General features: G+C 48.7%; 1 protein-coding gene across 3 annotated transcripts in view; it reads left to right on the top strand.

The window, feature by feature from the left end:
- The window catches only part of ATXN7L1 (ataxin 7 like 1), a 227482-nt gene extending 211469 nt beyond the window's left edge, over positions 1 to 16013 (top strand). For 2 of the 3 annotated variants that reach the window (XM_028158794.2, XM_028158808.2), the window contains 6 exons: positions 1515 to 1707; positions 5546 to 5667; positions 7063 to 7368; positions 9819 to 10746; positions 13786 to 13860; positions 15735 to 16013. In XM_028158794.2, the coding sequence (XP_028014595.1) occupies positions 1515 to 1707; positions 5546 to 5667; positions 7063 to 7368; positions 9819 to 10746; positions 13786 to 13860; positions 15735 to 15776 (1666 nt within the window). In that variant the 3' untranslated portion in view covers positions 15777 to 16013. The remainder of the gene's footprint in view (positions 1 to 1514; positions 1708 to 5545; positions 5668 to 7062; positions 7369 to 9818; positions 10747 to 13785; positions 13861 to 15734) is intronic. The other variant, XM_008149933.3, reaches the window with a different exon arrangement.
- The last annotated feature ends 8173 nt before the right edge of the window (positions 16014 to 24186 follow it).

Here is a 24186-nt window from a genome sequence, read left to right as displayed (position 1 = left end):
TGTCTTCATGGTTCACCCATGTTGTAGCATGTATCAGTATTTTATTGTTTCTTAAGACTTAACTAATATTTTGTATGGATATACTATATTTTGTTTATCCATTTGTCTACTGATGGCCACTTGGCTTGTTCCCACCTTTGTGGCTTTGTGTTTAAACGACTATGCTTTCAGGATCTGGTTTGAACTCAGGCATTTCACACCCAGAAAGATTTTGTAGCACAGAGGATCCAGAGTGGAATGAAGGAGAGAGAGACAGAGCCACAGTGCTGTTTCATGTGACTGGAAGGGGCAGCTTCCAAAGAAGAATGCAGAAAACCAATCATTTTAAGGATCTTGATTTTTCTCCCCCAAAATTTTTCTTCTCCCTATCTTTCTCGCGGGTCAATCACCTAATGAAAGTAGAGAAGCAGTAAAAACAACTGACAACTAACTTTGACTCTTTCTCTTCTAACTCTTCTCCTGATGTGATGTGTTTGTTTTGTCTTGTTTCTTACTGCTCAGTAAGCATGCAGTTCTGTCTCTTAACGTGGCATTGCTTTTCTATGAGCTTAGCTATAATTTAGATGAGTTCTGTTGGATTATTTATACACATGGAATTCATGTATTCCTTCATTGAGAAACGTATTTCTTCAACATCAACTATGAGCCAACTGTGCTAGCAGGAGGATCGAATGCCTTGTCAACAATTAAACATTCAGCCCGGCCAACGTGGCTCCGTGGTTGAGCGTTAACCTATGAACTAGGAGGTTCGATTCGCGGTCAGGGCATGTGCCCGGGTTGTGGGCTCGATCCCCAGTGTGGGGCATGCAGGAGGCAGCCCATCAATTATTCTCCCTCATCATTGATGCTTCTTTCTCTCTCTCCCTTTCCCTTCCTCTCTGTAATCAATAAAAATATTTTTTAAATGTAAACGTTCATTCTCAGAAGATACGATTAAACTCCATGTGGCATATTAAGACATTATTAATATCTTAATAATATTAATAATATAAATATGAAGAAACTGACCTGGCTGTGGGGTAAGGGTCTTGTGACTTATCATTGGGACAAAATCTTTTTTCATGCAAGTATGATAACAATCTCATAAAGCCAGAGTTTAGTAGCAAAAAAAAAAAAAGAAAGAAAGAAAAGTGTTTGTAGGGCTGTCTTTTGTCGTTTTGATACTTTGTCAATTGGTTTGAACTTGTTTACGGGGTTGACCTTCCTGTCAAGTTCCACCTTCAAAGAGAAGCAACTACATGGCAAGTACAGATTACTTACCTGCAAGTGGCTGAGTGGTTATGACTGACCTCGCAGAAGACTCTGCCACGTCACTGTATTCACATTCCGCCGGCACTGTTGCTTTCCCCTGATGCCCCGATTCAGGCAGGGCACAGCCTCGGCTCCGCCAGACCTGTGGAGAGCTGGTCGCTGCTGACCTCTCGGCTGCCCCTGCCCTGGAAAGGCTGCTTGGGCCGCCTCCTGCGCTCTGTTGCCTCAGAAGGGTTTACTCTGTGTGTTCTCTCTTGCCTTAGACCATCATCTGCAAATAGCATAAGCAGCACCACGTCTTCGAACCACAGCGGCTGCGCTCCGGAAGGCCCCGTGCCCCCCGCTGCAGGTGACCTCGCCAGCCGGCTGTCGAGTGATGAAGGGGAGATGGACGGTGCCGACGAATCCGAGAAGTTAGACTGTCAGTTCTCCACCCACCACCCTAGACCGCTTGCGGTAGGCCACCGGCATCTCCCTCCATGCGTTTCCCTTGTGCTTCGTGGGCATGCAGGGGGTGGCGTCAGAGGGCACCCGCTCCGAAGGAGAGGTCGTCAGGACCGTGTCTTACGGGAAGGCTTACCGTGAGATTGAATGATCGCCTTAGCAGTACCCTTAAACACCTGAGTGTCTGTGGCCCACCTGAAGCATTCCTGCTTGAGAAGTGGTGTTTATGTAAGTGCACCGGGAAGCGGGCCTTCTGGCTCTGCCCATCTGAGAACGGAGCCTCTGATTTCAGGAGTTCGTCTAGCTCACCTGCGTCGAGAACCGTCTGTCGTAGCAGCGCCAGGTGCCAGCCCTAGCTGGTTGTCTCCCCTGTCGGTTCTGAGTTTTATTGTTATTAGTAAGTGTGACCATATGGCACTGGTACTGAGTGTGTGTGTGTGTGTGTGTGTGTGTGTGTGTGTGTGTAAGGAAAGGAGGAGGCATTTCATGTCGGCGTGATTGCTGATGAACAGAAAGGTCAGTTTCTTCCCAATCCTTGAAAGATTTAACAACTCAGGTCATCGAAATCGAGGTGGGGAACATAAGGAGGCAGGAGCTGGCGGCTTGTCTACGTTTGCCGTGCGAGCACCTGAGAGGGAGGTGCCTGGTGCTGCCGTCCCTGAGCTGAATGCAGGGGGCCTGGAACACGGGGCCCCTGGCTGGTTTCCTCTGGGGCCAGCTGGATTCCTGTAGGAATCGTGTTGACTCCTCCTAGAGCTCAGGGACTGTGTCGGTGAAATCAGCCCTGCATCAAGATAGAGCGACTCCTTCTTTCCTCCTGTCTGTGAGATGGATGAAGGCCAAATTCACTTCCTGTTGCTGGGGATGATGGTGACCTGGACCAACAGCCTGAGACCTTTGCCTCTGAGCTATTTCAGAAATAGGAATAATCAGGAATGCCTTTGACTGCCAGTAACAGAAAACTCAACTCATACAGTGCATGCACTGCGGTCATCTAATTATCTCATATAACAGGAAGTCTAGAGGTGGGTGGTTCCATGCGGAGGGGCGCTCTGTGCAGCCTCTTCCCCTTTCACACCTGGTCTCGGTATGTCTGCTCCAATCCTCACCCAGTAGCATTTGCACGGATGGAAAGGGACAAACAGAAAGGGAGTCTTCTCCTAAGGTGCTATTTTATACCATTTCATTGGGAAGAAAATCTTCCTGAACCGCCCCCCCAACACACACCAGATTTCCCCTGCCATCTACCAGAAGTGGGTCACATGCCCACCCCTGTGCCACTCGACAGCAGAGAAGGATGGGATTGCAGTGGCACAGGATGGAGCCAGCACGATTCACCCCAAGGTTCTGGGAAGAGACCCACCCTCCCTGCTCACTGCTCCATGTCACATATCAGAGCAAAAGTGTGGTTCTGTTAGCAAGGAAAAGGCAGGGAGAGGAGGGAGTGCGTGGCAGTTGAGGAGATTGGCAACCTGTGGGGTCTGCCATAGTGGCCTGTGCAGTGAGGATCTGCGGCTCTGCCAAGGACATAATATGTGACCAGGAATAAGAGCCTCTCAGGGCACCTGGCCTTGCATCTCTATGGAATTAGAGATACAGAAAGCAAAGACAAAAAGGTGCCCCCCCCCCCCCCCCCCCCCCCCCCGCACCCGCCCCAGGTCGGGGAGAGAGACTGGGCTCTACCAGAAGACCAGAGTCTGGAGCACATCAAGATGTTTGTCCAGCCCCGGGTGGCTCATGTGCTCATGTGGTCCCGTGCACCGTAAGGTCACTAGTTCAATGCCCAGGTTGCGGGCTTGATCCCCAGTAAGGGGGCATGTAGGAGGTAGCTGATAGATGTTTCGCTCTCACGTCCATGTTTCTCTCTCTCCCTTCATCTCTCTCTAAAAATCTTCAATAAAAAAGAAACAACATTAACAGTTCTGGTGATCATCAAAAAGAGCAATTTTCTTTAAAGATGTTTGTCCAGATGACAAGCTGCCAGGCTACAGAGGATTCGAATCACTGGACTCTGCACACAGCGGACTTGTGTGCCCTTAATGTTTTTGCTGATTCAATGGGAAGGCCATGGATTTGTTTCTTTGCTTTGTCCTTTCCCTCATGGTCAGTTGCTCTATTAAATCATTTTTGTAAAGAGCCCTGGTTCAGTGTGTCGTTAGCAACTGGGATGAAGGAAGAAAAGATGTCTCGACCTGGAAGAGCTCCCACTGGATGCTGGGGACCAGCTTCCACGCTGGGGAATCCCCTTTGTGTGTTTTCTTGCTTGGTCAATAAGCACTTAATATGAAAGTGCAGGAGAGCGTTTTTCATCAGAAGTACCAGACTTGATGGGCAGCAATATTTGAATACAAAAGCCCCCACACATAAGCAGGAACCAAACAAAGGGAAGGTCTTGCATTTGCTCCTGAGAGCTGTTCCAAAGGCCGGTTCCAGGAAGGCTTTGTGGAATGAGTGCCAATCCAACACTGGGTCTGGGATGGAGGCCAGGAGCTGCTGGGAGGCCTGGGGAAAGGGAGAGGAGCCGCATTTGAGTTATAGAGTCATTTGCAGACTCGTCTGAGCTCTAGACCAGCCAAATGTCACCTTCTCAGAGGCCGCTTCTTGCATTTCTGGTTGTCCTAACATCATAATAAAATGATGTTTATTAAACATCTAACTGCCTATATTTCAGCCATATGTTTCCAGTGTGATGGTTTGATTTAAACATTTTGTGGGACCTTATCTCTCTAATCCATCATTTAGCCCAAATCCCTCCTATCCTCATATTGAAGAAGAAGAAGATAATTGGGCCCCTGGCCTTTATACATTTGTAATCAAGTCAGGCACATAGGCATTACATGTAACATAAGACTATGTAGTGATTCCAAGGTGAAAGGTAATAAAGTGTGCAATATATGTGGGGTGAGAGTTCATAGAGGCAAGGTCACTCATATAAAGACCACTGGAAATGAGAGTCTTGATTAGGGCGCTGAGGGAGGGGAGAATTGGGATTGACAGAGAAGAGGGAAGGAGACAGGCAGACGGAATAGCATGGGTATAAGCTTGGAGGCAGTGATGTGTCCCCGGGCAGCCCACAAGTGCCGATAGGAGAGGAGATGACGTCAGGACTGGGAAAGGAGGAGGAGCATAGCCGAGTCAGAAGTGAAGTGACTCTGTTGACAACAGGCAGGAAAGGTATGATCAGTTGCAGAACATCAGAATGAGGTGTTTCCGTTACTGTGATAAGAAGTAAGGAACCACCGAGTTCCTTAAGAGGATGGATGAACCCTGGCCGGTGGGGTTCAGTTGGCTGAGTGTTGTCCCTCACACCAAGAGGTTACTGGTTCGACTCCCTGTCCAGGCACGTGCCCGGGTTCTGGGCCCAATCCCTGGTAGGGGGCATGCAGCAGGCAACTGATCAATGTTTTGGTCTCACATCAGTAGTTCTCTCTCTTCCTCTTCTTTCTCTCTCTAAAAATCAATTTTAAAATCTGAAAGAAAGAAAGAAAGAAAGAAAGATGATTCAATAAGCAGGTGGTGCTAAAAAAACATCCTAGCTGCTGAATGTTGTTGGTTTGGGGTTTTTCAACCTAAAATGTTGGCTCAGTCCCAGATATAGAGAAGGTAGCCCTCTGTGCTATAGAAAATTAAACGTTACTGTTGTTGAGTCATAATGTGATGTTCTGCAGAAAATCTAGAGCTCACACTAAAGCACCACAGAAATATTTTTGGCTCCAGTACTATTTGCTTCCTTATTTTGAGTAAAATTGTACCCCTGTGTGTTTTTATGCAAATGTTATTTTTCTCTGTATGGTTTATATTAGCTTAGTAACCTGTAATCAAAATTAAAATGTGTTTTTTCCCCTCACAGTTTTGCTCATTCGGGAGTCGCCTCATGGGACGAGGGTACTATGTGTTTGATAGAAGATGGGATCGTTTTCGATTCGCACTAAACTCCATGGTAGAAAAACACTTGAATTCACAGATGTGGAAGTAAGTGAGCAGTTTTTGTGCAATATGAGATCAGAGCTGCCCCACAACTATCTGAACCCCAACTTTCTAAATGAGTGTCAGTAGCTGGCTTTTCGTAGAACAGAATGGTTCTGAAGTCAGGATTCATGATAAATTCTTAACTGGCGGCCCTTAACGGCTTGCCTACAGTGCTTCAGAGGCACGGACGACGTGTGTGATGCTTTGTCTTCTTTGTGTTGGTAATCTTCTAAATGAAAAGGGTATTAGAAAAGAGCTTATTTAACAGTTACAAAAGGCCCTTTTTGCTGTGAGTAAGAACATGTAAGGGTATGAAGAATATGTTTCTGTTTGTAATATTAAGGCTATAATGTCAATACTAAAAAATGTCAGAATGGTTATGGACCAATTTCTAATTGCTTAATGTCCTACGAAACAACATGTCCACCGGCCAGCAGGGCAGATCCTGAGTGATGTTGTGAAGGTGGTTAAGCTTGTCTTTGGCCCTTCCCACCTCCCTAGACCCCTCTCCTCTCCTCTGCTCACACTGCTCTCTCACCTAAACCCAAACTGACGTTCCGTGTCTCTAATGTCCCTTTATTCTCCAACACCTCCCGATGTATTTACATTTCCATAGGAGTGTCATAAAAAAGGAAGAAATCTTCTTGACTTAGGAAAATGCTATTGTGAAGCAATGACAGGCTAGACCCTCTCAAACCACAGCACATAAGAAACTGCCATTCTGGCCACTTGATAACACAAGACCAGCCTGCTGCCTATCCCCACCCCCACTCCTGCACAGGTGAGCTCTTCAGCTATCACAATCCCTTAGAATCGTGGCTCCCTCAGACCTAAGCCCAGGTGGTTCAGGAAAGCCAGCTCTGAACCCCTCGCCCTGCCCGGTGAAAGCCAGTAAAGGCAAAGAAGGCATCCCTGAGAAACGAGAGGGTCCTGGCAGCGGGGATGGGAACAGAATTCAACACCTGCCCCTCTCCCTGGCAGCTGTGATGCCCAAAGAGCTTCCAGACCTGAACTCCAGGAGGAGTGGCCTCTCACGGTGGGTGTAGGACTAAAAGTTAACACTTCCTGTAAAGCAGGAAAGGGCCATAGAGAAGCTTATCATTTCTTCCCATTGAAGTGACTGCCCCGGGGGTCTGAAAGGCACCCTGGATACGCGTGTGTCCCCCCTAAACAACAAGAGTCGGTGCTGCATGCGGGTTGCCGTGTCCGCGGGTACTGGTTAACTTGTCCTTCTGCGATTGCTCCCCCACGATGGCAGCCGGCCTCGGGATTCTCGCAGCTCGTTGCTCTGCTGTGTTGTGGAAGTGTAAAACCCAGGCACGTGGAAGGAATGTGTTTATCTGTATTTCGCTACCTGGTGTCCTGTCAGCTCAAGCTCCATATTCCTTTCCTCCTCAGGCACAGAAACCCGAGCCACAGGGCATCAGGTCCCTCCCCCCTTTTCAGGACTTGCCTAACCAACCTACTGTCACTGAGCAACATTGGGGCTGCCTGGGTGTCAACTCTGGAGAGCGTAGCACCCCGCTGCCCTCTCAGCCTCGCTGCCCAAACCCCAGGCCCAGACGGGCCCGAACCTGGAGGGATGGCAGCCGATGAGGGCGTGGAAGACATTAGGAAGAAAAGGAACGGCCAAGACTCTTTTTTCTTTAACAAGCATTTAACTCTGCATCAGGAGACGCCAACACAGTATTCTCTTTCAGCCAGGTCAGCATCTGGAGCTCCATGCCAGCTGGCAGGGGAGGATGGGCACTGTCAGTAACTTATTCGCATCTGTGGGCTTTTTACGGGACTTCCCTAGGCCAGTGTGCAAGACTTAAACCAGGCACAGCCTGCAGAGCTGAAACCCACCGCCGTTTGGCCCCTAGACAGACTCATAAACCGCTTAGCATGGGGAATAGAGGGTCCCGGGGACAGTGAGCTGCCTCATGGCCCTTGCCCTGCACCCCCCTGCCCTCCTCCCCTCCTGCCTCTGCTATCCACTTAAGATTCATGGGACAGGAAGGAAAGGGAGAGAAAGTATGCCCCGTCCCAATCCTGAGTGTCAGCGAGGCAAGATTGAGGACTTGAGCTCAGCTTGTCCGCACAAGCTGAAGCATGAATGTATGCTATTGATGGGAACGTTACAAATGGGGACCTTCAGAGGAGATCCCAGTTAAGGTCATTGAATGGGGTCCTCCCTCAATGAGCCAGCTGGTCCTTGCAAACAACGTTTTATTACAAGTAACTGCCGAGCCTCTACATGTACTTCTACCCAGACTGTAGCTGGTAAGAAACTCGAGGCGCGGGGAGATGGAGCAGAAGGCCTGCAGTCCACAGAGAGGCAGGAGAGCCGCCGCAGGGCCAGTGTGCTGACGCCGCACACGTGGGAGGTGCTCCGGGGAGGGCGTTGTGCAGTGCCAGGCAGTCTGAGGGCGTGTTTAGACCTTTCCAGTCTGATGATATGGGAGTCCTTGCCCAGCATGCATAGTGATGTTGCTACTGAGAATCACCTGCTCACCCATCCACCCACCCATCCATCCATCCATTCGTTCACTCATTCGTTCATTGCAGTAAGTCTTAATGGAGCACTTATTTAGGGCTGACAGGATCTTCTACACTCTTCAGGCTTGAGAGAAAGTAGATTTTCAAACACCATTATGGCCACAAAAAATGGCAACTTTTTTCTCTTATCTCTGATCTCCTCAGTCTGGCGTTTTCAAGGACTCTGTTTGTCTATATTCAAGGATTCCACCCTAAAAATCGAGGCCAGAGCTTCACCCAGCTGCAGGCAGAAACGGAATCCTGAGAGCGCAGCGCTAGGAGAGGCATGTCCTTGTCAGCGGGGCCTCTTTCCAGAGCCCCCTGATGCCACCGCTGGGAGGGTGGCCGCCCGGGGAGAAGGGACTGGAGAAGCCCCATCTCACACCTGGCTCCAAGCTCCTGGGGTGCAGGGCGCAGGCCTGCCCGCCGTCAAGTGCTGCTTTCGAAGAAGGAGAGTGAATTCCTAACTGCTGGGGATTGACCCCCAGGGGCACAGGGAGGGAGCAAGGTGGGAACAGAAAAGAGCCATTTGGCAATACCCACCTGGCTCCCGAGGTCAGTATTCTCTCCTACAGATTGGGAACAGGTGGTGGCCGCAAGGCCCCTGCTCCTGCTGGTCCCCAGGCCACGGTTTGGAAGCGGGAACTGTTTCCAGCACAAGCCCAGGATGGGGTTTGCAGGGAAGCCCCAGGAGTGGCCACCACCAGGGCCGGCCCTAGCTCCCCGAGGATGAGAGGCCTGGGGGTTGCTCCCAGCCACGCCCAACCTCCAGGCAGACCTTCCCCCTCCACATGTTCTCCTGGGCCCAGGCCCTGCATTTGTTCAGAGCAAACTAGAAATTCCTGACCTCTTTCTCTGGATGCATGAGGGTCCCTGTACTGTCACCCCTTCCTCACACAGGGACAAGAAGACCTGTGGAAGGGCAGCCACCCCAATTATAGCTCCTCTGAGTGAGAGCTGAGACGAGGTGGGGGTGGGCAGGGGAAAAAATCAGTCCCGGGGCTGGGCAAGTTGGCATCCAGGAGCCACACGCTCACATGGCGGTGCCTCTCCATGGAATAAACCAGAGGCTGCAAAGAGGAAAAGCAGGAGGAGGCGGGCTGTGAGAGAGGGGGGGTTTCCCACTCTGCCTGGAGCCGAGAGCAGGGTGGGGAGGCAGCGGACAGGCAGTGGGCAAAGGCTGCTCTGGCCCAGGTGTGCAGGTGACAAAGCCTTGTCCTCACTATTCGTGCTACACGCCAGGACCCCAGTGTGCAGTGACCGCTTCCCATTAAAAACCACCTTCATCGCTACCGAAATAGAGAGAGAGAGAGAGAATACCGCTGGGGAAATGTATATTCGAAAGCACATTCGCCTTTTATCCGTGAACCCAAATCAGCCAGTATCCAGTAGCCAAGCACGGAAAAAAGGACCTGAAAACCCGAAAGGGATTGTAAATAGGGTGCGGGATATCGCAGTGGGGGAGCCACCGGGAAGGGCCATCCTTCAGATGTTGCCATCCTTCAAGGCTTCATTTTCCATAGTCTGGTTCTCACGGGGTTTCTCCGGAGCCCCGGTGCGCACACGTAGCCGAGCCTCCAGGAATGCCAGGCCTGTTGCTCACTGTTTCTCTCTCACTCTTCTCTCACGTTTAGGAAGATCCCTCCTGCGGCAGATAGCCCCATGCCCTCGCCAGCAGCCCACATCACCACCCCCGTTCCAGCATCCGTTTTACAGCCTTTCAGCAACCCCAGTGCTGTGTATCTTCCTTCAGCTCCCATCAGCTCGAGACTCACCTCTTCTTACATCATGACATCAGCCATGCTCCCAAACGCAGCTTTTGTGACATCGCCGGACCCAAGCGCCCTCATGCCACACACCACAGCTTTCCCTCATGTGGCTGCAACCCTCAGCATCATGGACTCAACCTTCAAGGCCCCCTCCGCCGTGTCCCCGATACCAGCCGTCATCCCTTCCCCATCCCACAAGCCATCCAAAACCAAAACCAGCAGATCCTCAAAAGTCAAAGACCTGTCTGCGCGTAGCGACGAGTCTCCAAGTAGCAAAAAGAGGAAGCCGCAGTCCTCGACTTCCTCCTCGTTCTCCTTGCAGACATCCCTCCCGTCTCCCTTGTCAGGGCCCCACAAAAAGAACTGTGTGCTGAACGCCAGTTCAGCTTTGAACTCCTACCAGGTGGCTCCTCCCTATAACAGTCTGCCCGTGCACACCTCCAACAACGGGGTGAGCCCACTCAGTGCCAAACTGGAGCCCTCAGGACGGACCTCGCTGCCCGGCGGCCCCCCGGACATAGGGAGACACCTGGGCTCCGTGGGCGGCGGGGACTCCTGTCCCCTCGCGGTGCCCTCCCTCGCGGGGGACCTCTCCCTGGCCTCACACAATGCCGTGTCTTCTCTGCCCCTCTCTTTTGACAAATCAGAAGGAAAAAAGCGTAAGAACTCGAGTTCTAGTAGCAAAGCCTGTAAAATCACTAAAATGCCTGGTATGAATAGCGTTCACAAAAAGAACCCGCCCAGCCTTCTCACACCGATGCCCGATCCCGTTAACAGCACCTCCTCTCGGCAGGTAAGGGACCCGCCCCGCCAGGCGCCTCCTGGCACGGCCTTCCCAGTCCCAGGGGCAGCGGGAGCCGGGCAGCGGCCCTGCTTAGCCAGGTGACTGTCTCACTTTCCCAGAGGCCACTGCCCGCCTCTGCCGTGAGAACAGTTCCTTCACCCGTGCTTGCTCCGGCGCTCGGTGTGCTCGATCTGTGCTGCCCTAGGCACCGTGCAGCTATGTTCTCGTTTAATCCTCACAGCCACCCGGTGCAGCTGGTACTGTTGTCATCACCACCTTCCAGAGGAGGAAACTGAGGCACAGAGAGACCCCGAGTTCCCCACTCTGCTTCCGTTTTATACCTTGAGCTTCTGAGGATGATTTTATTAAAGGGTTCTGTTGCCAAGGAGTTCTATCTGATCTGTTGGAGTCCCCTTAGGAAGAGCTGAGGCCAGGCAGGTTAAAGGATGACCGGGGTCCCACCTGGGGGGCGATGGCTCGTGCTTCCGGCCCCCCGGTGACTGTTCCCACTTTACCTGGCTGCCTCGATGCCCCTCCCCCTCTTATTGATACAACTCTTTTTTTTTTTTCCAAAAGTAAAACTAACAGCAACTGGCACAGAATTGTGTGATGCCACTGTACAAATAGGGGGGGTGTTGTGAGGAAAGCTGTGGGAACGTGGCGTGGTCCAGGGAGAATCCGTGTGTCCTTCCCTCGTGTTCTGTTCACATCCTCGAGTCTGGTCTGTCTCCCAGGCTGGGGAAGCGACTTCGGAGAGTCCCCACCCGCACCAGACTGGTGCCACTGGGCTCCGCGGAGAGAGGGGGTGCCCGAGGGGCTGCTCCGCAGGCCTGCCCCGGGGCCCGGGCACACACTGCCGCAGCCCCAGATTCACAGCCACAGAAGGAAGTGGGCCGGACCCTGAGCCCAGCCCCATCGGGGGACGAGGAGAGAGGAGAGGCAGTTGTGTCATCTTTATACGAGACTTGTTAAAACCTCACGAAGAGAGCATCTTGAGGGGGATTCACAAATCACAAGTAAACACTTGAGAAGCAGCAAGTCTGGATCCCAAGGGCCAGACAAGCTGCAACCGAGGCCAAGGAGAGAGAGGGGGCGAACGGGTCGCCTCACGGGAGCCCGGCCCCTCGCACACGTGTGCAGCTGCAGCAGATGTGCTGCCTTCTGGCTGCTCAGTGCCAGGGCTGCAGCGGGAGGGGCCGGCACCCGCAGGGCCCTACGCTGAGGCTCACCGGTGGGTCAGTGCCGCCTCCAGGTCCGGGTGGAGGGCACAGCCAGGACTTCCGAAGATTAAATGTGCACCTGAATTCCCTGGGGGTTGCTACGATGCAGGTTCTGAGTCAGCTGGGGGGGGGGGGAGGGGAGGAGGAGGCCTGAGAGTCTGCATTTCTAACAGGCCACTGGTTTGCAGGCCACACCCTGAGCGGCAGGCTATCCTATCACCCATTTTAGATAAAATCCTAGCAGCTAACACTTAGGAGGGGGGCTCTGTTCCAAGTACTTCAGGTATATTTAACACATGTAGTCATTACCTGTTATTACTGTCCTTTTATAGATGAGTAAACCAAGGCACAGGAAGGTTAAGCAATGTGCCCAAAGTCACACAGCAAGTAGTAGGGCTGGGATTTAAACCAGGCAGTTTAGCTCTGGAGTCTGGGCTCTTAACCCCCATGCCTCTAATGTGTTAATGGCGTGCCTCAGTGTTGAGTAAATACTGCTCTGTTGACTGTTTGGCCTGCCGGACCATAGGAAATGTTCAGTAAATACTACGAACCAGTCACTACCAGGGTGAGAGGAGCAGACGAGCTGCCTCCAGCGAGGTCCATCGGGAAGGAAATCCAAAAAGCTGATGAATTTAACGGCTGCCTTGGCTCTAGGTGGTACCTAGGTCCTTGTCACCAGGCCACTAAGAAAAGGCTTTGTCCAGGGTGACCACCGGTGATTTCCGAATGGTGGGGGAAAGCCTTTGGAATCTATGTTGATTCTCTTAGGAGGCCGGAAGGGGCGTGGTGTGAGATTAAGAAATTCAAGGTAAACATGTGCTTTGGGGACCAATTGAGGTTCTGTTTCATTGTATCTGGTAGGTGTAAGGCCAGAATTTGCCACAGAAGTATTAAGTTAAACAAAAAGACTGCAAATGTAAGGCAGATGTCTTTATGCAAAGCTGAATTAATGTCGAAGGCTAGCTCTATTTTTTTTAATTGATTTCAGAGAGGAAGGGAGAGGGGAAAAAAGATAGAAACATCAATGATGGGAGAGAATCATTGATCAGCTGCCTCTTGCACGCCCCCCACTGGGGATCGAGCCCAAAACCCGGACATGTGCCCCGACTGGGAATCAAACCGTGACCTCCTGGTTTGATTCCCACTGAGCCAGGCCGTGTGGAGGCCAGCTCTTCGTAGGCCAAAGGCGGGAGCTGCCTCTGGACCGGTACTCACCTGAGGACCAGCCCATCTGTGCCAAGGACAGTCCCATGCTCCCAGGGCACTGTCCAAGGACCAGCTCAGCTTCCCATGGCAGAGGAAGCCCAGTGCCATCTTGCCATTTTCCTCAGGAACAGTAAGGGGTGCACTGTGTCTCCTGGCTGAGAAAACTGACCCAGAAAAAGGCCCAGGCTTTTATCCCCCGCTGGTCCACGGGAGTCTGAGCTAGAAATAAGTGGGTCTAGGACTGAGTTCAGAGGTGGAGGAGTCTGTGTAACCCTTTGGCCACAGATGGAAAAGCTGGGCCTCTGCCGAGTTAAATGCTCCCGGGGCGGGGGGAGGGGGAGGGGCAGGCCTCTAGCCAGATGCCTTTATCCTCATCCCTAAAACATCCACATCTGGGAGGCAGAATTGAGTTCCCCTCCTTTATGCTTTCCCTCTGGGGTGAGAGTGGCATCCTCAAGGCACCCCCTGAAACATTTTCATTTTCTCTGCCATTTAAAACGGACGCGAGGAGAAGGAGCACGTGATGGCACAGCCCTCTCCTTTCCCTGTTGACACCTGGTGTGGGTGGGCCTTTCCCAAGCTGGCTCCTGTGTCTGAGTAGGGCTTCGCTGATGTCTTTCAGGTTGGGAAAAATAGCAGCCTCGCTTTGTCACAGTCCAGCCCTTCAAGCATATCCAGCCCAGGACACAGCCGACAGGTAAGTGACCCGGGGCAGGGGAGGGGGGCAAAAATACATAAGGTCGTCAGCGGGGTGGAAAGAATGTGGGTATTTGGGTCAGATCCTCGTTCAAATCTCATCTCCGGTTAACAGCATGGTTGTCTGGCTTCCAAAGTTAGTAGTTATTAGCTGTGTGCCCTTGGGCAAGTTACTTAACTCCTCTGTGCTTCAGTTTCCTCACCATAAAATGGGGATTATAATGGTCCCAACCTCATAGGGCTTTTGTGAGGATTAAATTAATTTATTCACATAAAGCCTCTAGAACAGTGGTTCTCAACCTTTCTAATGCCGCGACCCTTTAATACAGTTCCTCGTGTTGTGGTGACCCCCAACCATAACATTATTTTCGTTGCTACTTCATAACTGTAATTTTGCTACTGTTATGAATCGTAATGTATAAATATCTGTGTTTTCCGATGGTCTTAGGCGACCCTGCTAGCTGTTCTCAACCTGTGGGTCTGTATTAAAGGGTCGCAGCATTAGAAAGGTTGAGAACCACTGCTCTAGAAAATGCCCAATATAACATACAAGTATTAGCTATTATTATTATTATTATTATTATTATTAGCAGCTGTGTAATATTAGGCAGATTACTTTGAGTCTAATTTTTTTTTCATCTGGTAAATGGCAAAATCAATGCCTACCTCCTAAGATTACTGTGAAAATTAAGTAAGATGATGTTGACTAAAGGGCCTTGCTAGTGGCAGGTATCAGTCAGTGCTTTCTCAAGGCCTCTAGGGAGCTAGAGCTACCATCCAGAGTGTGGTTCCAAGCTGGGAATATTCAGGGTAGATTTAGGAGTTTTATAAACCTGAGGTGTGCGAGTTAGTCAGTGTATAAATAATTTTCTCCATTGGAGTGTAAGTGCATACGGGGGAGGCCAGGGAGCATAGAGGGTGGGTTCCTGCATGCCATGCATGATTGGGAAAAAATACAATTATGGCTGCGTTGTGTTGTCTTAGATACGCTGTAGGCTTTGCAGACAACAAATGGCAATGTATTTGTCCGCTTTTTGGCCTTTGGGGTTTCCTCACAAATCTGGGGTAGAATTTGGGTGAAGGTTATGGGGAAACAGTCTTTGTCTCCCCAGATCGAGGAGGGTGCCTCCATTATTTTGAGTCGCTATGGCCCTTTTGGGGCCTGAGCACCTGCCACCAATCCTCTGTGCGTGGAGGGGGAGGGGGTCTCCTCTATGCTCAGGCAGGGGCTGCCTCTGTTTACGGCAGACCTCCTGCACAGGCCGTGAGTGCGCCTGCCCAGGGCTCCAGGCACGCCTGTGGGAACCCGAAATGCTGGCAGTCAGCCTTAACAGTGAATGTAACAGGGATGATAATAGCTATCATTTGTTGACCCCTTCCCCGCAGGTGCTGGGCTAACCACCCTTTACATGCATTTAAACCTTTAACAGACCCTGTGAGAGACAAAATGGTTATCCTCATTTTATAGATGAAGGTGACTGGACTATGAGGCTAAGTAACTTGAACCCAGAACCTCTATCTCCACAGTCTCTGTGCTTCACCCATCACTCTGCCTCTTCCTTAGATAATTCCCTGTGCTGTCTGTAGGTTAGCTAGGAAACATCCCAGGTGAACTAATAGAAGAAGAAAAAAGAGAACACAGACTTATTCTGGTCCTTCCTGCTGGAGAGAACCCCGTGAATTCATCCTTGCATTTTCCCCCACAGATAGGATCATTGTGGCTATCCTACATTTATGGGGTCCTTTACAGACATCCCCTCCTGCCTTTGGCTGCTGTAGGAGTTGGGATGGTCTCCTTTTTGTTATAGATGAGAAATCGCACTCTGTTCTCGAATCCTCGTGGTAATCCCAAGCTTTTCTTCTTTTCTTTTCCAGAAGACCACAAACAGAACGGGCAGGATAAGGACTCTTCCATAACAAGACTATGAAGCCACTTCCGAACCAATGCCTGGCCTCCGGTCCCACCCAGGGGGCCACGGGGGCAGGGAGTGGGCAGTGGGGGATCCATTTCCTGGGCCCGCCTGTGGCTCCGGCCTTTCTTTTTCTTTGCTTTTTTATGACCAGTTTTTAGTTTTGGAGAAAAAGAAAAAGGCAAAAGAACGTGAATTTGAGATTTACAGAAAACAATACCAGTGTTTTGTTTTCGTTGTCTTTCGTTGGCCACATGTACACATTCTTCCAAGCTTGGGGTCACTCCTCCGGCTTCTGATTCAACTACTGCACCATCGTTTTGCTCCAGCCACGAGAGCAGACCGTTCGGGATGTCCGTTCCCGGTTGGCATCATCGGAAACTCGAACTTTAGCACGCGCAGTGCTCTTTTCCTTGCCCTCGCCCGCCCATCCCTCCCCACCCATCCCCTCCTACCTGCCACTCACCTGGTCCCCAAGGCCATCCCAAGAAGTTGCCTCTCATCAGCTCGCCTCTGGACGGTGTGCTGGGGAGGGGCTTTGCTGGAGAGCAGCCGATGTTTGGGGAGCGGAGAACAGAGGCAGGCGGGTGCCCGAGCACACTCATCAGGTTTCTAGGGCGCACCGGGACCACTGTCCAGCTGTGCAGCTCAGAGAGGATATACTGGGTCAGGTCTGGACCGGACCTGGGAGGCGGCAGGAAGCAGAGAATGGGGGTAGGAGAAGCTCTCTCTCAGGAGACAGTGGGAACGGGGTGGCTGTGGTCCTCTGAGCTTATTAGGAATCCAGGCTGCAAAATCCCTTCCTGGGTGCCATGGGCAAGGGCCCAACGCTGGGCGAGCCAGAGAGGGAAGCACCCCGGGGGAAGGGCAGGAGGCCCCAGGAAGCCACTCTGCAGAAGGCACAGTGCCCACAGCTGTGGGCATTCTCCAGCCGCCCTCCAGGGCTGGGCAAGAGGAGAAAAGGGGTGGGAAGGATGGACCTGGGGGAGAGCTTCCGTGGAGGGCTAAGTGTCAAACCCCTGGGGAGAATGAGTACCAGCCCCGCCCGCCCACCTCTGTGCCCTGGGCCACAAGGCGCCCCCTATATGGGGGTCTGCCGGGTTATCAGAGGCCCAACTCAGACACAGCCACCCCAGGAAAGAGTGGTAAGGCCGCGCCACTCCCTAGTGAGGAGGAGCGAAGCTGGAGCCCTACAGCTATGAAACTGTCCACACTGGAGTTTGAAAGAAACGTCAGTACTGTAAGCTTTAATCAGGAATCAGTCCGGAAAGAAACGCGCAATACAAAGTAAGTGTTCTGTGCTGGTCACCATGTACCTTGGCAGATGTTACAGCGGCACAGATAGTAGGAGTTTTCGCTTCGTCCCTACATCAGAAATGAGAGCCAGTGTTGCAGCTGGACACCCCCCCTCACCCCCACCCTGAAGGTTCCCTTCCCTTCCCACCCCCCTCCCAAAGATCAGACTACTGTTAAGTTTCAGCGCGGAACTGAATCTCACTAAGGCGGGAGGCAAGCGGAGTGATTTGCATCAATGAAATTGCACTGACAGTGTTTCTTATAGGATTACTACAATTTTTTAATATAAAATGAAGATTTTTTAAAATCATGAGTTGATATTAGGTACCAGGACATTAGTTCAGATGATTTCATTTTTATTTCTACAGTGTTAAAAGTGCACTTATATGCTGGTTTATTTACATCTTGGGGAAAAAAAAGACTGCAAATTGAAGGGAAGATTGTTACTTTTTCTTTTAAAAAAAAAGGTTAAGGCAGATTTAAGACTTATAAATGTTTAAGAAATTATAAACAAGATTAGAACCTTTGAAAAAAAGTTTAGAAGATATTCTTAAAGTAAATTTTTATAGTGTTAATTTTGTAATAATTTATGTTTTACTATATTACAGAGCTAACTGACCAGAATAGTTTCAGAAACAATATGAAACTTAGGAAAGTTTAAGCAATGTTTATATTTTTAAAATGTTCTTTGGATTATGTTTTTATTGTACATTTCTTCAGACTGAAAAGTGTGTACATATCTTTGTTATTTTTGCACAATTTTTGTCTTGTTCAGTTTTAGACGTCTGTGTGTGGTTGTTTTTTTTTTAAATATAATTTATTTTGAGTTGTAAAACTTGCAGGAGTAAAAAACAAAACGAAAAAAAAAAAAATCTCAGCAACAAAATAACCCTCTGATCTATAAACTCTTACATCCAAAGAGGGAAAACAAAGGTTGAGCGATAAAGTGGCTGCTTCTGAGAAATAATGTCTCGACAGGGACTGAAGGAGCAATTCAATCATAGGTGTAACCGTTTCCGCTCTCTACATCTGGAATTGCAAGCTGGAATAAAAAGGCTCCCCACCGAATGCTGCTGACTTGGTGAAAGACTGGCTCTGACCAAGGCGAGGACATTTCTGGAAAACTGAGCAAAAAGGGAAAACCCACGGTGTTTCTTCCTTCACGGTCAACCACAGGTTTACTCTATTACAATGTATTCGAAACCCACAGCTTGAAAAGTGGAATGCAAATAAAAGGTTTTCTTTGGTTTTGTTTTAATGGAGTTCAACTGGACCAGCCCATAAAGCACTATTCGGGTGATCCCCTTTGGGTACTTCCTGTTCTGCCCGCCCCACTCGGCCCTCTCCCCCAGCCCCGTGACTGCACACCCCACACCCCCTCCATTTGCCTGAAGATCTCGTGACTTGTCGCCGGCCGCAGAGGCTCGAAAGCTCGGGTTGTTACGCATAGCGCAATGCATAGACCTGTCAGCCATAAAAACAAAGCGACTTGGATAACTTGTATGCCTTCTTTTGTATCAATGTACCAATTGTAAATAACGCTGATCAACCTTTGTAGAGAATAGTTTATACAGCATATTCTATTATTGCTGATTCTCAGTGAACTCTTGTTTTAAAAAAAAAAGGAAAAAAAGAAATTTTCTATTTACACCTTCTATTTTGTTATGCTGTTGGCCCATGGCACTTTAACAAAACTGTGGGTTTTACGTAGCTGGTCAGTCATGGGGTATATTAAATAACTATTGTTGCACAGACAAGAATTTGCACCTGATCATTTGTCCTTTCCTACTACCGACTTTAGAACCTTTTCCAGAAGAATTTTGAAGAAAGCATGTCCAAACATCCTGAACAAACGCCACACTTGTGGAGTGGGTTTCTTCCTTTTCTACGATCCATATTTTGTAACACTAGGTATCTCCTCCTTTGTCCCGCACCTTTATGTGTTAGCACTATCAGAATTCATTCCATGCCTGTGATATTGTAAGCAGAATAAATGTCTAAAGTAGGTGTAAATAGTAAACTCTCTGGCTTACAGTTTTAAAAAGGAAAGAACAAACATGGATCTATTGATACTGCCATGGTTCCGCACCAGGCCTGGAGACATTCTCCAGTGAGCGATTGGGGTTTTTTGGCTTTTTTTTTTTTTTTTTTTTTGTAACATGGCTTTGTAAATAAAATAATTTATATGTTTGTAAAACTTAAGTCTTCGGGTTTTCATAAAATTTAGATTTTTGTTGTTGTTTTTTTTGTTTTCTTTTGGGTTGAATGTGTTCTTGCCAGGCAAGCCTTCCTGCTAGGACATACATTTGAGGCATAGAAGAGAAGAGAGTGAATTCATTCAACAAATATTTATGGAGCATCCTGGCTGCGGCTGCCCCTGAGCTAGGCGCTCTGTGCTTAGTGATGAGAAACAGACAAGAGTCCCAGCTGCTTTCTGCAAGCAGCTCGGTGGGAGAGACAGTAAATAAACACACGATCAAATGTGTAATTACAGATATCGGCAAATGCTATGACTCCATGAGAGAGAAGATAGGAGAAACCGACAAAGTGTGTGAGGAGAGTGCTGTCAGGGAGTTTTTTCTGAGGAAGTCAGCGGCTGGCACAGTGGAGAGAGAATCCCAGGCAGAGATGGTCCGAGGTGGAAAACGTTCGGTACGTTCCCAGAACCCAGGGAAGACCCACTGTGGATGGAGCCGGGGGAGAGAGATGGACAGGAGGCAAGGACAAGGTCACAAAAGGCTCTCAGAGTTTGGGTTTTGCACTTGATTCAGCAGGAATCCTTTGGAGGGCTTTAGGAACACGGCATAATCTGATAGGTTAAAAGATCCTCTATAAAAGAAAAAAAGAAGAGATAAAAAAGAAAAAAGATCCTCTGGCTGCTATGTGGAGAATTGGATGCCCTTGTGAGACCGGGTGAGATGTTAGTGAGGTCCCAAGATGGTTGCATCAGAGAGAGAGAGAAGTGAGTAGACTCAATAAATTGAGATACATAGTAAATTGACAAGACTTGCTTAGGAATTAGATACAGGTCCTGGTAGAGCAGTTGTGTTGGGTGCAGATGCCATTTCTTCAGCTGTGGGAAACCAGAGAAAGAACGGGCTTTTTAGGGGGCTGATGGGAGGACCATTTCATGAAGATCAAAAGTTCTGTTTTGTGCATGTATGTCCATGTATGAGATTGCTATGAAACACCATGTGTCAAGAAGGCATGGTGTACACATGACAGAAGCTAACAGCAGGTCTAAGTTGGAGGCATCAAGTTGGGAATCATTAGTATATGGGTGATAGTTAGAGCCACGGGTATGGATGTGATTACTTGAGAGACTGTAGAAGGAGAAGAGCAGACATTTAGAGGTTGGGTGGAAGCAGGACATTAGCAAAGAGAGACTCTTACGATGAAGCATTCTCAAAGAGAAGAGAGAACCCGACAGGAAGTGGTTCCCTGGAAGCCAGGACTGTCAGAGGTTTCAAGGAAGGAACAATCAACTGAGTCCAATTCTGCTGTAAAATGGAAGATGTAGCCCTAGCTGGTTTGGCTCAGTGGATAGAGTGTCAGTCTGTGGACTGAAGGGTCCCGGGTTCGATTCTGGTCAAGGATACATGCCTGGATTGCAGGCTCGATCCCCAGTGTGGGGAGTGCAGGAGGCAGCCGATCAATGATTCTCATCATTGATGTTTCTATCTCTCTCTCTCCCTCTCCCTTCCTCTCTGAAATCAATAAAAATATATATTTTTTAAAAAAAGCAAAGAGAAGTTGTGGTGTCTGTGGTGTTGCTGGAGATTCCTGCATTTAAAAGAGAAAAAAGGAAGATGTAGATCGTATTATGTCTGGTTTTGCAACAGAGGCCATTGGTGACTATTAGTTTCCAAAGCTGCCATAATAAATTAACCCAACTTAGTGGCTTAAAACTACATAAATTTATTCTCTCAGAATTCTGGAGACCAGAAATCCCAAACCGCACAGGGCTGCATTCCGTCGGAGGGCTCTGGAGGAGAATCCTTCCTTGTCTCTTCGTTTCTCGTGACCGCCAGCAGTCCTTGGCTTATAGATGCATCACTCCCATTTCTGCCTCCATCTTCACCTGGACTTCTACCCCGTGTTTCTCCCGGGTCTCAAACCTCCCACTGCCTTGCTCTTAGGAGGACATCTTCATTGGACTTAAGGCCAGCCCTAAATCCTGGATCATCTTATTTTAAGATTCTTAATTACATCTTTTCTCCCAATAGGTTCACACTCCCAGGTCTAAGGGTTAGGACTTGAACATATCTTTTGGGGGATTATTACTCAACCCACTACAGTGACCTTAGCAAAGCATGTATGATGGAGTGGTAGGAGCCAGGGACAGACTGGAGTGGTTTGAAGGAAATTCAGTTGCGTAGACAAATCTTAAGGAGGTTAAAAGGCACATGGGAGTGTTGGAATTGGCTTTTGTTGTTGTTGTTTTTTTTTGTTGTTGTTGTTGGGTTGTGTCTTTTATAAGATTTTTTTTTAATTTATTTTTAGAGACAGAGGAAGGAAGAGGGGGAGAGAGAAACATGCATGCTCCCTACTGCAAACTGAACCAGCAACCTTCCCAAACCTGGGATGATGCCCAACCAACTGAGCAGTACCATTTAGGGGGGATTTGGCTTTTGTTGTTTTTCAAGGGAGATTACGGTTCATATGCTGGGACAGTAGAGGAGGGAACGGTTCAAGAAGCAGGAGAAAGGACAAATTCCTCAACGAGTGAGGTCCTTGAGGAGGCAAGAGCAAGGTAAACCCAAACATATGTGGAGATAGTCACCTTTTTTACTGCTGAGAGATCAACTGAGGCATGTTAAAATTTTTAAGAATTTATTTGAGCAGCACCAAACCCAGAAGTGGTTCGGCAGCGCTCCACTGACAGGGAGAGACTTTTAGAGAGAAAAGGCAAAATAGGGAAATTATTGATTGGCTATGGTCAATAATTGAATGGGAAGGAAAAACATGACTCAAGGGCTTTATTTTTATTTTTGAAAGAATCAAGATGCATGTTTTTGTTTTGGGTTGCAATTTTCTTTACGTCTTTTGGTTCTGCCTGACTGATACACAGAAAGCGTTGATGTGGATTAGATGCTCAGCATTAAGGAGAGGACTGAATTTCTCTGCAAAAGGGCGCAACAGAGAGGTGCTCCCAGGGTCTGCGCTCACCTTCAAAGGCTTGGAGGATGTTCCCACCAGCTCCATGCTGAGCCCAGCGTTGTGCAGCATTTTAATTAATGAATCGGCATTCAGAGTAACCTTGGTGAATGAAAGCCATGAACACAAGCAGATGGCTTTATAGGATAGCTGTTTGTTACCTTTCGGGAGCCCCAGGGAGGTTTCTGGTGCTGGAAATGTTCTGTATCTTGACCTGGGAGCTTGTGAAATGAATATAATCACTGGTGAAATGTTCATCAGGTTGCGTACTTAAGAGTCATTCATTTCACTGTGCACTTTGAAATTTAAAAGTTTTCACACAGACCAAAAGGTGAATGGCAGACTGGAGTGCAATTGTCTCAGCAGAAAGAAGAAAGTTACCAAGTAGTTTGAAAAGAATACTAATGAGAAGCCCATTTCCGCCCCCCCCAACCCCCCAGAGGTAGTAGGTACCACAGAGAAGGGGGAGCAGCCATGGGTAGAAAATAGGAAAGCGGGGGTTGAAGTCTCACATGAGGTTGTTGGACCCCTCAGAGCTCCCTTCACCTCCCACATACAGACAAGTGGCTACTCATCCACACCTCACTCCTCAGCAAGGGACTGAAGGGTTATTTTTGGGGGGAGAATCAATGGAACACTGAGATTCTGAATTCAAGGTTACCAGGCCCAGCAGAGAAAGTTCCCTTGGGGTGAGGTGGGGGTGGGATGAGGCACGAGGTGGTCTCTTTTCATCATAAACTGTAGAATATTAATTTGTCACAATATCATGCTGTTTTGATATTTGAATAATTTAGAGTATAATATCAATGTTCATAATTAATGACGAAATATATGGAAGTCATTAGGTGAGCTCATGTTAGTATTTACTAGAATACAGTGCAATGCAATGTTCGGCTTGTGGCATGACAGCTTAAAAAGTCTGGATACAGCCCTAGCCGGTTTGCTCAGTGGATAGAGCATTTGGCCTGCGGACTAAAGGGTCCTGGGTTCCCTTCCAGTCAAGGGTATGTACCTCGGGTGCAGGCTCAATTCCCGGCCAGGCCTGGTCCCGGGCGTGTGCAGGAGGTAACCAATTGATGTGTCTCTCTCACATCAATGTTTTTCTCTGTCTCTCCCCCATCCCTTCCACTCTCTCTAAAAAAAAAAAAAAATCAACGGAAAAATATCCTTGGGTGAGGATTAACAAAACAAAAAGACACCACAAAAGTCTGGATACAGAACCAGAGAAAAACTGAAAGTGATCAAATATAAGTAATTACAGTGAATGATTGTGGAATGTACTTCCTGAAAGCAGATAAAATGGAATGACTTTAGAAGCAATCCTTCTTCATAGGAGGACTTGCCCAACAGAGATTTGGTGCTGGTAAAACTTGGTGTGGATTATCAAATGGATTGCATTGACATGCAGGGGCTTTTTCATCCCAAACCATGTATTTCATGTTTCCTTGGACTTCAAATTTATCTTTAGGGTGAATGTCAAAAATAATTATGTTGAGTGAGACACTAGACAAAAAAAAAAAAATTGTACCTGCTCTCTGGTTCCATTTATATAAAATCCTAGAAAATGTAAACTACGCTATCGTTAGAGATCTTAGGTCAGTAGTTGCCTGGTGATAGTGGCAGGGGTGGGAGGCAGGGTTAAGGAGGGGTGAGTAGGAGGAACTAGAAAGGGACACAGGGAAACATTTGGGTGCAGTGATGGTTATATGGATACATACTTACAACAAGAGTTGACCTTGCACCCTTGCTGGTTTGGCTCAGTGGATAGATTGTCGGCCTGAAGACTGAAGGGTCCCAGATTTGATTCTGGTCAAGGGCACATGCCCTGGTTGTGGGCTTGATCCTCAGTAGGGGGCGTGCAGGAGGCAACCAATCAATGATTCTCATCATTGATGTTTCTCTCTCTCCCTCCCTCTCTGAAATTATTTTTTTTAAAAAGAGTTCACCTTGCTTGCTGGGACAAG

The sequence above is a fragment of the Eptesicus fuscus genome, chromosome 14 (assembly GCF_027574615.1).
Source record: "Eptesicus fuscus isolate TK198812 chromosome 14, DD_ASM_mEF_20220401, whole genome shotgun sequence".
Classification (NCBI taxonomy): domain Eukaryota; kingdom Metazoa; phylum Chordata; class Mammalia; order Chiroptera; family Vespertilionidae; genus Eptesicus; species Eptesicus fuscus.
The sequence above is the reverse complement of the archived record's forward strand: the minus strand, read 5'-3'. Positions and strand labels throughout refer to the sequence as shown.